Genomic DNA, 15,689 nt, shown 5'->3' with positions numbered 1-15,689 from the left:
CCCGGGGTGGTGTGCCTTTCCGGTGTGTGTGTGTGTTGAAGAAGTTCTCTCTTTATTCTGGAGCATGTCTCAGAGCTGAGTATCGCCCCCGCCTGACACCTGTTCCGCCCCCCCCTTGAACTGAGACTCAGACCAAGGGCTGTGTGTCTAAATGTTAAGCAGATGGGCAGTGGGCCATCTCTCCGCCCCCCATTCCCCCCCCCCTTGTCTTCCTTCTTGCCCCTCCTCCTTTCACTTTTTCTCCATCTCTTTCCTTTTTTCTTTCTCTTTCACCCACTTTACCCATCTCTCTCCCCCTTCGCCTCTCACTCTCTCTCACACACTCACACACACACACACACACACTTTCTCTGTCTCTTCCCCTTTCTCTCCCTCCTCCCTTTCTCCCCCACCCCACCCCACCCCACCCTGCGCAGCCGGTTCAGCGGGGATGCGATGATTGTCCTGGGGGACGCGTGATGGATTCAGCTCCTCAGCAAAGCGCCGCCTGATCTCCAGCCTGCGTCCCATCTAAAGACCGCGGGCCCGGAGTGCGGAGCTCAGCGAGCGCCAGCCGGCTCCCCCCACGCCCGCCGCCGGCGCAGGGAGCTGTCCAGTGCTGATCCCCTCGGAGCGCAGGAGAGAAGCCCCCCAGCTCGCACCATGCCCCGCTCCTTCCTGGTCAAGAAGATCAAAGCAGACGCTCTCCAGCCCTGCGAGGTCCCGGCTCCCCGCTACCACCCCCTGGAAGCTGCTTATGTGCTGGCCGGGTCCCGGGTGGGCAGCGGCCCCGGGGCCGAGGACGGTAAGTGGCTGAGGACCTGGATGGAGAAGGGTCCCGGCAGCTGGAACCGGGGGAGGCTCCCTTCTACCCCGCAGTGCGTATTATCCGAGAACCAGGGTCCCCTGCACAAGGCGGGGCGTCTCCGACGGGGTCAGCATCCCCCCCGCGCCGCGGGGCTTGTCGGAGGGGGGGCTGTGTCCCTGACACAGCGGAGCCTGTTATTGGGAGGCTACGCCCCCCCTCCCCCCATACACCGCAGCTCGTATTTTCAGGGGGGCAGCGGATTATAATTGAGGGGAGTGGAGCTGACCCCGGGCCCTGGGGAGTCTGTGCGCAGGAGCCTCCGGACCTCCGCAGCTGCTGGAGAGACTCCGGGTCGCCTCTAAAGAATAATTACCACCAGGAACCGGCCCGCTGGGTTTGCAACTGGGCAGGAAATGCCCGGCCAGAGGATTCCCTTCGCGGCTCGGGAGTGGGGCGGTTCGAACCCCGAGCTCGAGAGGCCACGTGCCGAGCGGCCCCCGGGCAGCCGCCAGGACTTTAAAAGTGGCGTCTCCAGTGAGGGTGCTGGGTATTTCTGTAGGTGTAGCTGGGGGGGGGGGGGGGACATGGGGGGGGTGTACACAATGCATTTTAAACTTATGCATTTAAAAGTGAACCTCTGTTTGTAGTATTATGTGTGTATGCCTCTGTGTGGGTGTGAGTTACAGTGTGTGTGTGGGGGGGTGAGTTACAGTGTGTGTGTGTGTGGGGGGGTGAGTTACAGTGTGTGTGTGTGTAGGGATGAGGGCCCTATATTGTACATATGCATGTGTCTGTAGGTTGGGGGGGGGTTGTGTGTATGCATGTGCTGGCATATGTGTATTATACTGTGCCATGTGTGTATGCAGGATGTGTTTTGTTGAGTGTGGGTGCACACCTTTGTGTGGATGGACTGTGTGTGCCCTGTGGTGTGTGTGGATGGGTTTGCACAGATGGGGTGTGCCGGTCTGGATGTGTCGGTGCATTTCTCTGTTGTGCTGGGGGCTATGCACATACATTGTGTTGCGGGCGGTGTGCCCGTGGTTGTGTACTGTGTGGGCTGGCGTGTGCAGACGTGTCTCTCCCTTAGCAAGGTGACCCTAGAACCCAGCAGCCTCTGCTCAAAGTTGCTCTGTTGCAAAATTTCTCCTCCTGCTCCTAGGGGTATTGCTGCCCTTGGAGGGGTCTTGCTAAGCCAGACTTTGTTACCCTCCAAGGACATGGGAGAGGGGCCAACTGTTCTGCCTGAGCAGCCCCCCAGATTTCCTCTGAGCTGGAAATGTCCCTGTGTTGGTGCTTTCCTCTGGGGCACCAGGGGCTGAAGCTGGGCTTAAACCCAGCACTGGGCTCGCCACGGGGTCACGTCCTGGTTGCCTTGTTCACTGCAGAACAAGTGGTGGCATTGACAAGCGAGAGCAATTCCCCAGGAGACAGGAGCCGATCCAGGCAGGGAGAAAGGACATCTTGGGAGGAAATGGGGTCAAGGGCACTCACGTTCCCAGGGGGCCTCATTCTTCAAAGCACTGCCAGCAGGTTTGCACTCCACAGCCCCTGCCAGGCGATGGCTCCGAGGGGCTGTCACCTCACCAGCTAGACCTGAGGGAACTATTTGCTGCTGCCTGGGGTTGGCTTCATGTAAACGAGGAACAGAATGGAAGAGCGAGGAAGGGAGAGCAGCGGGGAAAGGTGGAGAGTGGGAAAGAACAGAGGAGGAGAGGGATGGCATGGCCAGTGTCCCCACGCTCCAGCCTGCGGCATGTGGTGGTGAGTGGGAGCGTAGGAGGGTCAGGCTGAACTAAATGGGGTGGGGGCACCCCAAGCTCCATTAGAAGGCTCTGAACATGTGTCCCTATAAGCAGAATGCCCAACACCATCGCGGGAGCGAGAAATGCTAGGCATGATGGCAATACCGTACTAATCAGATGTTCCTCAACATGAAACCACAAACAGGACAGCCCCTGAGGCTCCCCAAATGTGCCCAGGGCTGTGTCATGCAGCACCCCCAGATATCTTCTCAGAGGGTGGAGTAGAGAGAACCTCTGCTGCTTCCAGGCGTTTGGAGGTTCCAGGGGAGGTGAGCTGCAAAGTGGGGAGGTGTTGGATGGATTGCAGCACCATGCCCAGCCCTAATCTACCCAGCCCAAGGTGACATTCCTGCCTGCCCTCGGTGCTTGGGGGAATTGGGAAGGCAGGCCGGGGCTCAATCCAAATAACAAGGCGGTCAATGTGAGCCTTGTCATTTACACGGAGGGGTGCTAGATCAGCCGCTCATTAGAAGACTCCCTCGGCTTCACCCCCATCGAGACACCTCTTCACAATGCTGAGAAGGCTGCAGGGCTGCCCCAAAAGAGGGAGTGATTTTGAGATGACCTGTCTACCTCTCCCTGCAGGTTCAGTGAGGAATAGCAAGGGTCGTGCTATATCTTAGTGGAGATTCAGGGTGCTCTGAGATTCAGCCTGTCACAACCCCGCCAGGCCTGCCCCCCATTTCAGGTTCACACCACAACATTAGGGACCTGGGATTCCCAACATTTCTTGAGAAACTGCCCTTTCCCATCCATCTCATCACGCATAGACCATCATCTGGCCAACCGGGCCATTGCTTCCTCGGATGGAACTATCTGGGGTCAACAGAAGGCACACTCAGTGGAAAGCTCTCGTGTCTGAATTTGCTTCCTCTGAGTTAGTCAGGTGGCCTTGGCACATCCATGGATGGGGTTTGGTCTCTACAGAAACGAATTGTCTGCCAGACAGTTTTGATGTGTCCTAACAGCACCGCTGACCCAACCATCCTGCACAGGGGGTAGCGTTTAATTCTATTTGTAAGTACCACTAGGCACCTAGAAGAAGACCTGAATAAATAAATAAGGAGGGGAAGGAGGATGCTGTGGCCAAAAGCTGGCCCTGTGAGTCAGGAGCCCTGCATTCAAATCCCACTCCTGTCACTAACTCAGTATGTATGGCAATGTGCAAGTCACGTACCCTCTCTGTGACTCAGTTTCCCCATCCGTGAAATGGGGGTAATTTCACTTACCTACCCTCATTATTGCTTGTATAGTACTTGGAGCTCCTCACCACAAAGCCTTTACAGAAGTGCAAAGAGTTATCATAATTCAGTATTTTCAGTGTACATTTAGTTTAACAGAACATAGTCTGTTTATCTCCAGCCTCTGGATCATCTCAGATCCCGTCAGTGACCCAGCTGGAAGAGGACCAATAAACATTGATTTACTGCCCAAAAGAAGAGGAATACCTGGTGCTGCCCCTGGCATTAGTGATTGCATATGTGGGTACAGCAAATGGCACTTGGGGCTGCGCATTCAGTACTGTGGTTGGCACTTGGGATCTCTCGGTTTGACACCGGGGATGGATGGGGATGTCTTTTCAGCTCATGCCATGGCTGTACGGGTTGTGACAAACCCAGGCTGCGCCTTGCCGACAGAGGGTGGAATGTAGGGTACCTCCGTACCGGTACCACAAACGCTTGTATGGCTTCGGAGGTTTTCTGCTCCCTTCCATCCCCCTCCTCCCTGCATTTGTGTGTGTGTGGAGCAAAACGTGTGCGAAATATTTTGTGCGCTGGGTGATGTAAGGGAAAGGAATCCACGCCAGCCGGGGAGAAGCTGTTGGTGCCGCTCTCCTGGAAATAACCTTGCTGTGTGCTCCAGAGAAAGTGTGAAAAATTGCTGAGGAGAGGGCTTTTCGCCCAGCGAGTGTGACTGCGCTCTGTAAACAAGGAGAGAGGGAGGGAGGGAGAGGCAGCTCCATAGCAGAGCTGGGGTGGGGGCGAAGGATCCAGGGCAGGGGAAATATCAGGTGGCCAGCTCCATCAGACACATGCAGTGATGGAAGACCACCGGAGAGCCGGGGGGTGGGGAGGGGTTTACACCACATTCAGGCAAGGAGGGGATGCTGCTTCTTAGGAGATGACAGAAATATGCTTCCAGGGATTAAAAGGCAAGTCTTTCCAGAGCTGGGAAGCCAAGGAAGCGTAGGTTGGGGAGAGGACAAAAAATCAATAACTAGGCAGGCTGAGGGCCCAGGGAAACTGCAGGTCACACTCGAGCAATCACTGTAACCTGGCACTTAGACTGAAGCAGGCCAGGAGGGAGAACCCGCCCCCCCACCCCCCAGCCTGGATACCACTGCATCCACCCCTTCTTGGCATGACTGGCTCTTAAAACTACTTGCGAGGAGTAAAATTGTTGCCTTAGGAGATGCAGCCGCTTGCCCTGAGTGAGGGGTACGTGCAGAAGAATTTCCCATCCCCACCAGGGCCTTATCCCCTGTCTGCACAAACACTGCCCTTTCCAGGTTTAAAGCAAAGATCAGAATTCCTCCCTCAAACCAGAGCCTGAGTGTGTCTCCTCCACACAGTGCCTTTCGGTCGCCACACACAGGGAAAACCTGGGGTCATTCTCATCAGGCACCCCAAGGCGGTTAGGAATAGAGTGCTCAAGCGACAACAATGTCTGATCCAATTACAGTCAAACTCACTTGATGTCAGTGTTAAAGGAGGAAGGAAGGTCTTGTGGCTAAGGCACAGGGATGGGAGTCCAGAGACGTGGGTTCTGCCATGGACTAATTCTGGGACCATGGACAAGCCACTGAGCATCTTGTGAAATTCTCCCACCGTTGCTGGAGTACTGGTGCAACTCCCCAGCTGCTAGCAATGGTGGCGGTGCTCATGTAGACCAGTGGCTAGTGCTTGTGGCAGTTAACCCTGAGCAGAGTTAGGCAAAATCATTGGCCAGGCCCTCCCTGCCTTGGTTTCAAATAATTGTCAGACATACAAACCATGCAGCGAGGTTGACAGCTCTCAGCCCAACTCTGCTCCCCCACAGACAGTGTGGTTTGATGCATGGAATGTGACATGGGCCCTCCAGAGACCTGGGTTCTGTTTCTAGCCCTGCCACTGACTTGCTATGTGACCTGGGGCAAGTCCCTTCACCTTGTGAGTCAGTTTCCCAACCTGTAAAATGGGAATAAAGCTCATGAGTTCATTCAGAAACTGTGAAATCCAGGGACGAGAAGCAGTCTCTAGAAAAGCTGTGTATTGATTAGGATTAGGGGGTGGCAGGATGGGGCCACTAGTGTCACATGAACTCACTGACATGGAGCATGCGGTGGAGTAGGCGACTGGCGGTTTCCAAGTGCTGTTCAATGGGAAATCATGTCATGGCCATTGATTGTAAGTAGGCACTGAGTGTGGTGAATTAGTGCAAACAGTTTGGTGCAAGGGGGAAAGGTTTCCAGTAAGCGGGAGCTGGTATTGAGTGGGCTGATCCAGGTTATTAATTAAGCCTGTCTCTCAGCATGAGCACAGTTGGTTCTCATCTATTGTCTGAGATTGTGGTGAACCCCATACAGTGCACCCATCGCCCACCCCTCATAGAATCTCAGGGACCTCAGGAGGTCATCGAGTCCAACCCCCCTGCTCAAAGCAGGACCAATCCCCAATTTCTGCCCCAGATCCCTAAATGGCCCCCTCAAGGATTGAACTCACAACCCTGGATTTAGCAGGCCAATGCGCAAACAACTGAGCTATCCCTCCCCACGCAGGGCAGATCCCCACCTTTTTCTGATGCCTCCCCCAGCACCCCGGAAAACAATTCTATACCCCAATTGCCTCCTTACCCCCAAGTTCAAGCTCTTCTGGGGCAATACCCCACCTATTCCCCAGCTGGCAGCTGGCTTTTTTCATGGAGGGTGGGGAGGAGCCCAAATCCAGGCTCGCTTCCATTCATTTTTTTTATAATTGAAAACTCAAGGGGTTTCTATAGACAGGGCTCAGCCCCCCCACCTGCCAAGTTGAGCATCGTTGGCACATGCTGCACTGCACGGGAGCAGGTCTAGCTCCGGCCCTTACTGCACCCTCAGTGCTGCAAGCTGCAAGCCGGGTGCTGCCATGAATGAAGTTACTTCTGCTAATGCGCTCATCAGAGTACCTTTGCCTCTGAGCGCCACCTCCTGGTGGGTCTACACAGGCCTACGGAGAATAAACAATTGACGCAATAGGCCCTCTCCCTATTAGAGGAGAATATTGATAGACATGTACACATCAGACAGCCATCAGTCTTTGCAAATCAACATGCTGAATATTAATGTACCCAGAAATCCCTGGCTCATCTGAACTAAGTGCCGGAGCATACAGATGAGAGGTTGATGCCAGTGGAAGAACGCTTTTCTATCTCTCCTCAGCTGAAGGGTTACCTTAGGAGTCGATGAAGTTTTGCCAGTTTATGCCAGCTGAGAATCTGGCTCATTCTTCCATATTTTACCACGTCTCGCCAGCAAGAGCCACCTGCACTGCTTTCAGCAGTGGCATCCACATTTCTAATGGGGAAAGTGATCCCAGCTCGTAGCCTGAACATCTGGGTCTCTTTATTGGGCCAGTGAATCATACCGACAGGGGTGAGAATGCATGTGCTGGGGGGTTTGCACAGCGGCACCTAACCCAGCCTCATCAGACCCGGGATGTTAATTTCAGAGACGGGATAGCCAGAAGCAACTCAATGCCTCACGTACTGTGTTGCAGTGGATGAGCTGAAGAAGTCACACTTCCAAAGGCTTTTGAGTCAGGGCCACCTGCACCAGCCACATGTGAGCCAGCTCATTGTGTGTTCAGAGGGGCACGTGTGTTTTGCATGCACAAATAGGAGGCTTTGTGGATGCACCGCTGCACAGCTTCCTGTGATGGATTCAGCCCTCAGTATTTTAAGTGGATGTGTCGATCATTAGTCGACAGCTAAACATCATCCCAAGTCCCCAAAAGATCAACTATTCTATCAGCTCAGAGAGGTCAAAGATCATCAAACCAACAAAATACACTAAGTCGTCAGGTGATGTCTGTTGCACAGAGTGTTACAGTTTCACACCATGTGTCTGTGGGGCTGTTTTGTTAGGTCCCAGTTATAATAAACCCGGGATGCATGGCCTGGAAGCACTGATGTTTATATCCAGGTTGCAGAGAGAGGTTTGCTTCCTACAGATGGGTAGAGTTTGTAGTCAGATCCTGGGTTCTCAAGCTGAGAGTCAAAACCACCCTCCATTTCTCAATAGCTAGGGAGATAAGGGGGTCCCCAAACTTGTTCTGTTGTTAACATGAGGGACCGGTCTGGAAAAGGCTGAGACCACTAAGTTAAAGATGCACCATGAAATATACACTGCAGAAGGCTGCTGAGTGCATCAAAAATATCCCTCTCATGAATCACCTTATTAGAGTGTTTTACCTTTCCAGGCACTGTACGGTCCTGATCCTCTCCTCTCGCTTGGCGGGTGGACCCCCCTGGATCCCTGCCAATGGGGCACAGAAGCAGAGCATGGCACTGCAGTGTCAATGCTTCCCCGTGAACACGCACACCAGACCCTGCAGAAATCGCTCTGTGGGTTTGAGATCAGCACAGGGCAGGAGGGAGTCCACCTAACCGCGGACCCTGACTGAGCCAGGATCAATGTTTGCGTGCACCCTGCATGCTGCAGGGAGAACCCCCTGACAGGCAAGGCAGGTTTGCTCCATTGGATTCCCACTGCCAGGTATCCAGCACAGAAAGCTGGAACCATTTCAGAGCTGAAGTCCCTCCAGGTGGGTGGCTTTGATTTCCAGCAGACTCCCTGACTCTTCCAAGCGGGAGGGCAAGCCTCCTGGAGTTTCCAGATCCCTGAACCCGGTTCTTTCCCTACTAGCTTTCCTTTTAAGGGGGTTCATGTGTCTTGCTTGTTGCCAGGAGCATCTGGTCTTTTGTTCACTGCCTGCAGCTTCCTTACAGCTGCGTTTCTGTCTTCTCACCTTTGCTGTCAGTCAAGCCCAACCTCCGACATCCGTCCCCCCTTTGTGTCGCCAGGAGAGTCGTGCTCCCGGGCTCTGTGCCGCCGTGTCTCTCTAGTCTCCCCCTGTCAGTAAAGCACCTGGCGAGAGTCAAACCGATAATCTGGTATTCTCTTGAGGGACGCGCCATGAAAACAGCTCCACAGCCAACGAGCCGTCCTACAGATGCTCCTACATTTAGAGGTTGCTCGCTCACTGATATCGCTGAGAGCAAGCTGGGCCTGTGTTTCCAGGGGAAATGGCTGGGGATGGAGGGCAAGACAGGGTGGCCTCTGTGTTCTGTCCCAAGCCCCTTCCTGATCATTCACTTTGGGCTTGTCCAGTTTTCCCCAGGTTTCTGGAGGGGGAGGGGACACTGAGAGACTGCACAGCTCACTGCGAGTGTCTGCCACAGTGGAGCAATGAGGAATTAAGCATCGGCAGCTGTCTAATGGCCTGGGAAGTGATGGAACCCAAAAGGGGCTGGTTGCAGTCTGGATTCAAAGGGCAGGTGGAGTGAATGGACCAGGAGCCGGGCCTAGGATTCTTTCCTTGTGGCTCTCTCAGCAGCTGGTTGGGTGGTGTGTGGCCAGGAGAGATAACAGACGGAGGCTGGGTCAGGACTGAGGAATGGTGCCCTGCGTGAGGTCTAATGGGAACAGGGTGGCTGCACATCGAGACAGACTGGGTCAGACTCCGGGACTGTGGCCCAAGGACTCCTGTCTCTCAGGCCGGGAGACGAATAGCGCACTCTGCCAGGCTCGGCTGCACCCACAGATTCGCAGATGTTAGCAAATGTTATGGTGAACCAGATTTCGGTTTGGAATAAAACCCCAATCTCAGAACGGGGCCAATGTGGCCTTGGCTACTGGGGGCTCCATATGAGAGCAAGGCCCTTTACACTGAGCTCTGCTAATCAGGTCAGTTCTGCATGGACAGCCATACAGCTTGGACTAAACCTCCCACGTCCTACTCCACCTTGCAACAGGCAAGAGGGGAATGCTGGGAAAGCGTCTGTGGGTCCAGTCACTCCCCAAGTCCTTGTCAGGATTCAGGAGCGGATCCCCCTCAGACATTGACTCTGGCTCCTCATCTAGTTTTCAGCACTCTCCAGTCCCGTCAGCGCCCCCGGGCCGAAGGTTCTCATTTGGCTCGCCATAGAGACAGCAGGCCAGGGCCAAGTTTGGGCGCAGGGTCAGATTCTGAACCCTCATCAGAAGTCCAGGAGCACCCAGACTTGGCTCTTTGGCTTGCCCACCTCCATCCAAAACCCACCTACACTTTTCTTGCAAGTCTGCAGTGTAGTAAAGGCTGCCCCAGGGAAGTCCCGGTCTCACGGGGATGGGACAGTTAGGAAAGGGCTGGGATATACAAATAGGGAAGGAGAAGCCCTGGTAGATGGTGATCTCCATCTGTGTTTGCCTCCTGCAGGGTATAGCCAACATTGCCTCACGCCCTCCGACTATGAGCCTGACAAGAAACAAAGGTTTCAGCTGGTGTCTGCAGACCCGGTCTACGCCCCAGCTCACGAGGAGTACAGCGATCCCGAGAGTCCCCAATCGAGCCTCTCTGCCCGCTACTTCAATGGCGAAGCTGCAGTCACAGACAGCTACTCCATGGATGCTTTCTTCATCACTGACGGCCGCTCCAGGCGACGCAGCGAGAGCCAGCGGCGTGGGAGCCACCGCCACTCGTGTAATGAGTGCGGCAAGACCTACGCCACCTCCTCCAACCTCAGCCGGCACAAGCAGACCCACCGCAGCCTGGACAGCAAGATGGCCAGGAAGTGCCCCACCTGCGGCAAGGCCTACGTCTCCATGCCTGCCCTAGCCATGCACATCCTGACCCACAACCTGAAACACAAGTGCGACGTGTGCGGCAAGGCCTTCAGCCGGCCCTGGCTGCTGCAGGGCCACATGCGCTCGCACACGGGCGAGAAGCCCTTCGGCTGCTCCCACTGCGGCAAGGCCTTCGCCGACCGCTCCAACCTGCGGGCCCACATGCAGACCCACTCGGCCTTCAAGCACTACAAGTGCAAGCAGTGCGAGAAGACCTTCGCCCTCAAGTCGTACCTCAACAAGCACTACGAGTCGGCCTGCTTCAAGGGCTCCGAACGCAGCTGTGCAATAGAGAACTGAGCCCTGTCCCCCGGGGAGGGGAGAGGAAAGGCCGGGGCAGACGAGAAGCCACCGACATCTGGCAGGAAGGGGGTCCCCTCTCCGCCGCTCTCCCACCAGCGGAATCAGGGCTACTCGGAGCGCGAGAGGCAGCAGGGACTTCTGCAGCTCGGGCCAGCCGTGTTTGCTGGAAGGATGTGTTTTCCCAGGAAGGACTTGCTTCCCGCCATGGGGAGGGCATGTGGGGCTGGGGGGTCCCAGGAATTTTCCTTCGCTGACCAGGTGACGTTTCTGGACGGGAATCTCAAATGGTGCCAACCGCCGGTTCCACAGCTCGCCCGTTTCTCACCCTCCAACCCTCATCCCCCCGCTCCCATCTCTTCCCCTCGCGGCTGGCGGAAACAACAGCTCCTGGCTGGCCGGGGGAATCGGGGCAGGACTGTCTCTGGAGCTGCTTTGCGGGCGAGTCGAAGTTCCTCCCCGTGGGATTCGCTCCTAGCTCCTTTTCAGGCCAAGGGACCTCGGGAAGCTCCTCGTGTATTTATTTAATTTATTGCTGTATTTATTTAGTGCTGCTTCTTCTCCCTGCCGGAATCGACTGGGGAGAAACGAAACTTGTCGTCTTCTCCCTCAGGAGCTAAACTCACTGGGTTCAAAATGCATCAGCTGTGAAATTGTAAAAGTATTGACAAGGGAACAAGGCAGGCGAGGGGGTCAGCCAGGACACATGTGGGTTCTGTGCGACTGACAGGCCTGGGGGAGGGGCGTCAGGGCGACTGACAGACCTGTGGGGAGGGGGTGGGGGAGTCAACTGACAGGCTGGGGCATGGGGGAGTCTATGTGACGGACAGGCTTCTGGGAGGGCAGTCTTGTGGACAGGAGGGGTGCTGCATGAGTGACAGGCCTGTGGAAGGGGGTAATTCTGTGCGACTGACAAGCCTATGAGGGGGGAGAGGTGTTTGTGCGACTGTTGGGCTTGTGAAGCGGAAGGATGTCTGTGTGACATGGGACTGATAGATAATCTCACCATCCCCTGGCTCTAGGAGCGAGTGCCCATTTGGCAGTTCAGGTGTTGGGGCAAGCCCCAGCTTCTGGAGTCAGGGGAATATGTCAGAATCTCAGTTTTCATTTAAAACATATAGGAAGATTCTAGCCCTTATTGGTGCAGAGAAAAGTTTAGAACCCTAACCTGAGCGTCCCCTAGACGTTCAAAAACCAGAAGGTAAATTAAAGAAAACCCCAAATTCAGGAGGCTTTAAAACCAATCTCGTGATTTTTAAAACACGATTTTGGGGATTGGCAATCCTGCAAACACATACCCGGCAACTGGAGGGCCATTCTGGGAGGCAGAGAGTTTCCCTTGTTCGAGTGAGTTACCGACTCTCCGAGGAGTTGTGCAACTGTCACAATCCAGTGCTTTATGATGGGAGACCCTTACAATGAGAGAAACTGGAGCAAAACTTAACACTTCTGCGGTTTCCATCCATCCCAAATCTCACGGCAATGTAGGACAAGACGCCAGGAAGGATTAAGCTCCACCAGTGCCCACGGCCCACATGCCATAGCCAGAACTATCTATCCTGTTGGGTATGCCCAGTTGGTCTCCCTTCAATGCCCCAGAGGAAGGCAGAAAAACCTCCTAAAACCCAAGCCAACATGCCCAAGGGAAAAGTCCTTCCCAAGCATGGGTTTTGTGAGCTGGTCTGTGATGTCAAAGCCAGATTCCCCTGCTATCCAAATCGCTACCTACGCTTTTCCCTGCAGACTCAGTTTTGATGGCCTTCTCCTGCCAGACGAGATGTGGCAGGGCGTTAAGTCCCAATCTGAGTTTGGGAAGGGCCAGCCCCGCTCCTCACCCATCCCGACGCTCCCCCTGAGGCTGCAGTGTCACGCTGCGGGTTTGTGCTGAGAGGTGGCCGCACCGAGCTGGGCCTTTGTGCTGGCGGCCAAGCCTGAGAGGGTGGCACCCTGACCCAATCTGACTCAAACTGTGGGGGGAGGGAGGGCTTCAGTCCACGTTACAGAAAAGTGTCTCGCTGTGGACTGTGCTCCGATCCCCCTGTGTCCCAATGGGCTTCCCGCACTGCCCAATCAACGGTGCATCCTGCTGATTCAGACAGACTGGGATGTTCAGGGGCTAGAACAGTCCCTCCCCAACCACCTCTCCCTCCATCACAGAGCTGGAGTTCCTTTTGGCAGAGGCCAGTGAAAGGGGAGAGAACCAGTGTTACTGTAAAGTTCGGGGGGGGTCTATTTAAATGCTCTAATTTATATTATTTATAATTTATGCTTTCGACTATTTATTTGCCATGACAGAAGGGGCCGCACCAGACCCTGGGGGCCCCTTTGCATGTGTCCTGTGAGGGTCTGAAGGTTCCATGCAGATCTGCGCTGTTCCCAGGGCGAGAGTTCGGAGTGGAAGAGATGTGGGGCATTCGGTGACCTGGGGGAATTCCCTTATTCCCAGACTGAGGGACAGGGAGGCCAACCCCAGACTGTAGCTGGTGGGAGAAACTAAAGCTAGCCTGCCACAGCTCTGCATTGCCACTTGGAAAGGGATTCTGCACTCTGCCAGTCGGGAGCAGGCTGGTCAAGGCAAAGCTGTTTTCCCTCATCTTCCACAATGCCAAAGAAGGTTCCCCTGCCCTTTGCCAGGGTTCCAGGCTGCGCAGGGAATAAAACAGTCATTTCTATGCAACTTTCCAAGTGGAGAGCACTCTTTGCCATTCCCGTGTGCTCCAACCTTTCACCAACACGACTGACTGCACCATCTGCGGGCATGCGGTGCCCCCTCCCCATCACAGGCAATGCCCCTGGGGCAGGTGGCTGCCACCACAACACTTCCTGTTTCCTACCTCACATCCTGAGCCTGTGACAGACTGTCAGTCACCACTCTGTCTGTGCCAGAGGGCATTGGTCCAAGAGACCAGGGCTCAGCCACAACAGGGGCATGCCAACATGCCCAGCTCTTAGAGCCTCACGTATGTAGGATGCACACACATGTACCAATGCCCTTCTCACAGTACACAGCCTCCCACGTTTCTTTGTACACACGTGTTCTCATATCTGCTGTCATGTCTGCAGTCTTTTCTGTGCCTCTCGCCTCACAGGACACCAGCCACCCGCTCATGCATGCGCAGCCTGATTGCACAAGCAGCTCCACACACCTGCATAGTTGCACATAAGCACCAGGTGTACAACCTCACAGGCACAATCCTACCTGTCCTCACGCCCCCACAGCTAATCACACACACGTGGCCGCGCCTGAGCCCATAACCTCAGATGTGAACTGCGTGCTACTCACATCCTCTACACACCTACATGCCCCGGTAGACATGCAGAGTTTCACTCTTCCACTCACACATCCTCATGCAGTGCCATTCACACACCTTGATTCATGCCTACATACACCCCCCCATTTACATGGGCACTGCATCACACACACACTGTGGGTATTCTTCTCTGATGGGCCCTTCCCTGGCGGAAGCACAGTTATCATAACTTACCTTCCCCTGGGGACAGAAGGTGGAGTACCTTCTTTCAGGGTTTATCCATTGGAGCTGTGGGTGAGCTGGCCCCCCTGGTTTGATTGCACTGGGGACAGACAGGAGGGTCAGTCCCTGCTCTGTGTTTATATTGTATATAGGAAATCTGACAGCAATAATTTTCCGTGCACGATTGATTTTTCTGCCAGGTTTTGTATTTGGCAGAACACAGTGAGACATGTCTACCAAGAACCGGCCACCTGCAGTATTACTTGTAATGCAATTCAGGGATATTAAAGGGACTTCTGCTACTCAGACACATGTCTCTGGAGATCTGTATGTATGGCTGAGCGGCGGTTGCAGGCTAAAGCTGGGGAAACTAGTAGAAAAATGTAACACACCTGTCACAAGGCCTGAGGTGCATCACATTTGAACCCGCAGGTCCAAGGACAAGTGATTTGTTTAGTAAACCGTCCCTGTAAATACCTCGGGCATCAGCTGTCACTTCCCTGCTCCACCACTGCTGATCCAGGATCTTTTATGCTGTCCTGAGAAGCAGCAAGACACCTGCCAGGGCTACTTTTCATTTATGAGATATTCCTTTGATTAATTTTTTTCCTGCAGAACGAAGAGGAAATTAAAAATCCACTCTTCATATACTGTGCAATAGATAGCGAGAATCCCTTCCGGTTACAAGCGCATCTGAGCCAAAGACCACACATGAATTGACTTATCTGCAGGCAGCTTCAGAATCTCAAAAACAAAACAGGTAAATAAACAAAAACCACAAGGGAAAGGTCCGAGAGGCGCCTGGCTCCCCCGCATTCCTTTGAGGCACACACGTGCATCAGCCCTCTGAAGGCCCCATTCACTCATCTCCTGCCCCTTGCAGAAGCATGAGAATGGCTGTAGCAGAACAAGCCAATTGTCCCTCTGGTATCTGAGCGCAGCCAATGTCTGTATTTTCAGAGGAAGATGTAAAATCCCTACAATGCACCAAAACAGGCCTCTCCCTCCTCCTTAGCCCCGAGCAACCCCCTGAAGTCAATGGGTGTTGGGGGCGCTCGGTGTCTCGTGACTGGAGTGAGAGCACGGGCAGCTGGGGTGAGGCAGGGCAGCGCTCTGAGAGCAGGGGCACAGGACAAGGGAGTGGGATGGGCACAGAGCAAGTGAAAGGTCCCTCATGGGTTTGTCCCTGGCTTCCCTGCACTTTTCTCCAGCCTGACATGGCAATGCCCCCATCTCGCAGCCCTCTGCCTTATCCTGCTCTTGCTTCTGCCAATATGTGCTGATCTAAAGTGCTCCTCAAGCGGGCGCTTCCTGGGTGCAACCAGACGCAGGCTCTCTCCTCCTGCCGCTGCAAATTCATTGCACAGATGGGGCATAGCCGAGGCGCCTGCAAAAAGCAGAAAGGGAGCAACGGGGACCTGGTGTGACCAACAGCTCAGTCACGGGCTGCTCTCCTGATGTCGACAGTGGAATCTTTGCTGTCCTTT

The 15,689-nt window shown here is 54.5% G+C and overlaps 1 protein-coding gene across 1 annotated transcript; it reads left to right on the top strand.

Annotated features, from left to right (window-relative positions):
- The first annotated feature begins 437 nt into the window (after positions 1 to 437).
- On the top strand, positions 438 to 11,434 carry SCRT2 (scratch family transcriptional repressor 2). Its single transcript, XM_007062541.3, has 2 exons — positions 438 to 784; positions 10,023 to 11,434. Exons 1-2 carry the CDS (start codon positions 643 to 645, stop codon positions 10,727 to 10,729), a joined length of 849 nt encoding a protein of 282 aa, XP_007062603.2. The 5' UTR covers positions 438 to 642; the 3' UTR covers positions 10,730 to 11,434.
- Positions 11,435 to 15,689: the final 4,255 nt, after the last annotated feature.

The sequence above is a fragment of the Chelonia mydas genome, chromosome 13 (genome assembly GCF_015237465.2).
Source record: "Chelonia mydas isolate rCheMyd1 chromosome 13, rCheMyd1.pri.v2, whole genome shotgun sequence".
In the NCBI taxonomy this organism is placed as follows: domain Eukaryota; kingdom Metazoa; phylum Chordata; order Testudines; family Cheloniidae; genus Chelonia; species Chelonia mydas.
Note: the sequence above shows the minus strand (reverse complement) of the source record. Positions and strands in the feature narration are given on the sequence as shown.

What these genes read in the sequence shown, in the direction of transcription:
- SCRT2 (XM_007062541.3), top strand. Translation starts at nt 643, where the DNA reads ATGCCCCGCTCCTTCCTGGTCAAGAAGATCAAAGCAGACGCTCTCCAG. An exon ending in CGGCCCCGGGGCCGAGGACG is followed by an intron (nt 785 to 10,022) that starts GTAAGTGGCTGA and finishes TGCCTCCTGCAG; the next exon opens with GGTATAGCCAACATTGCCTC.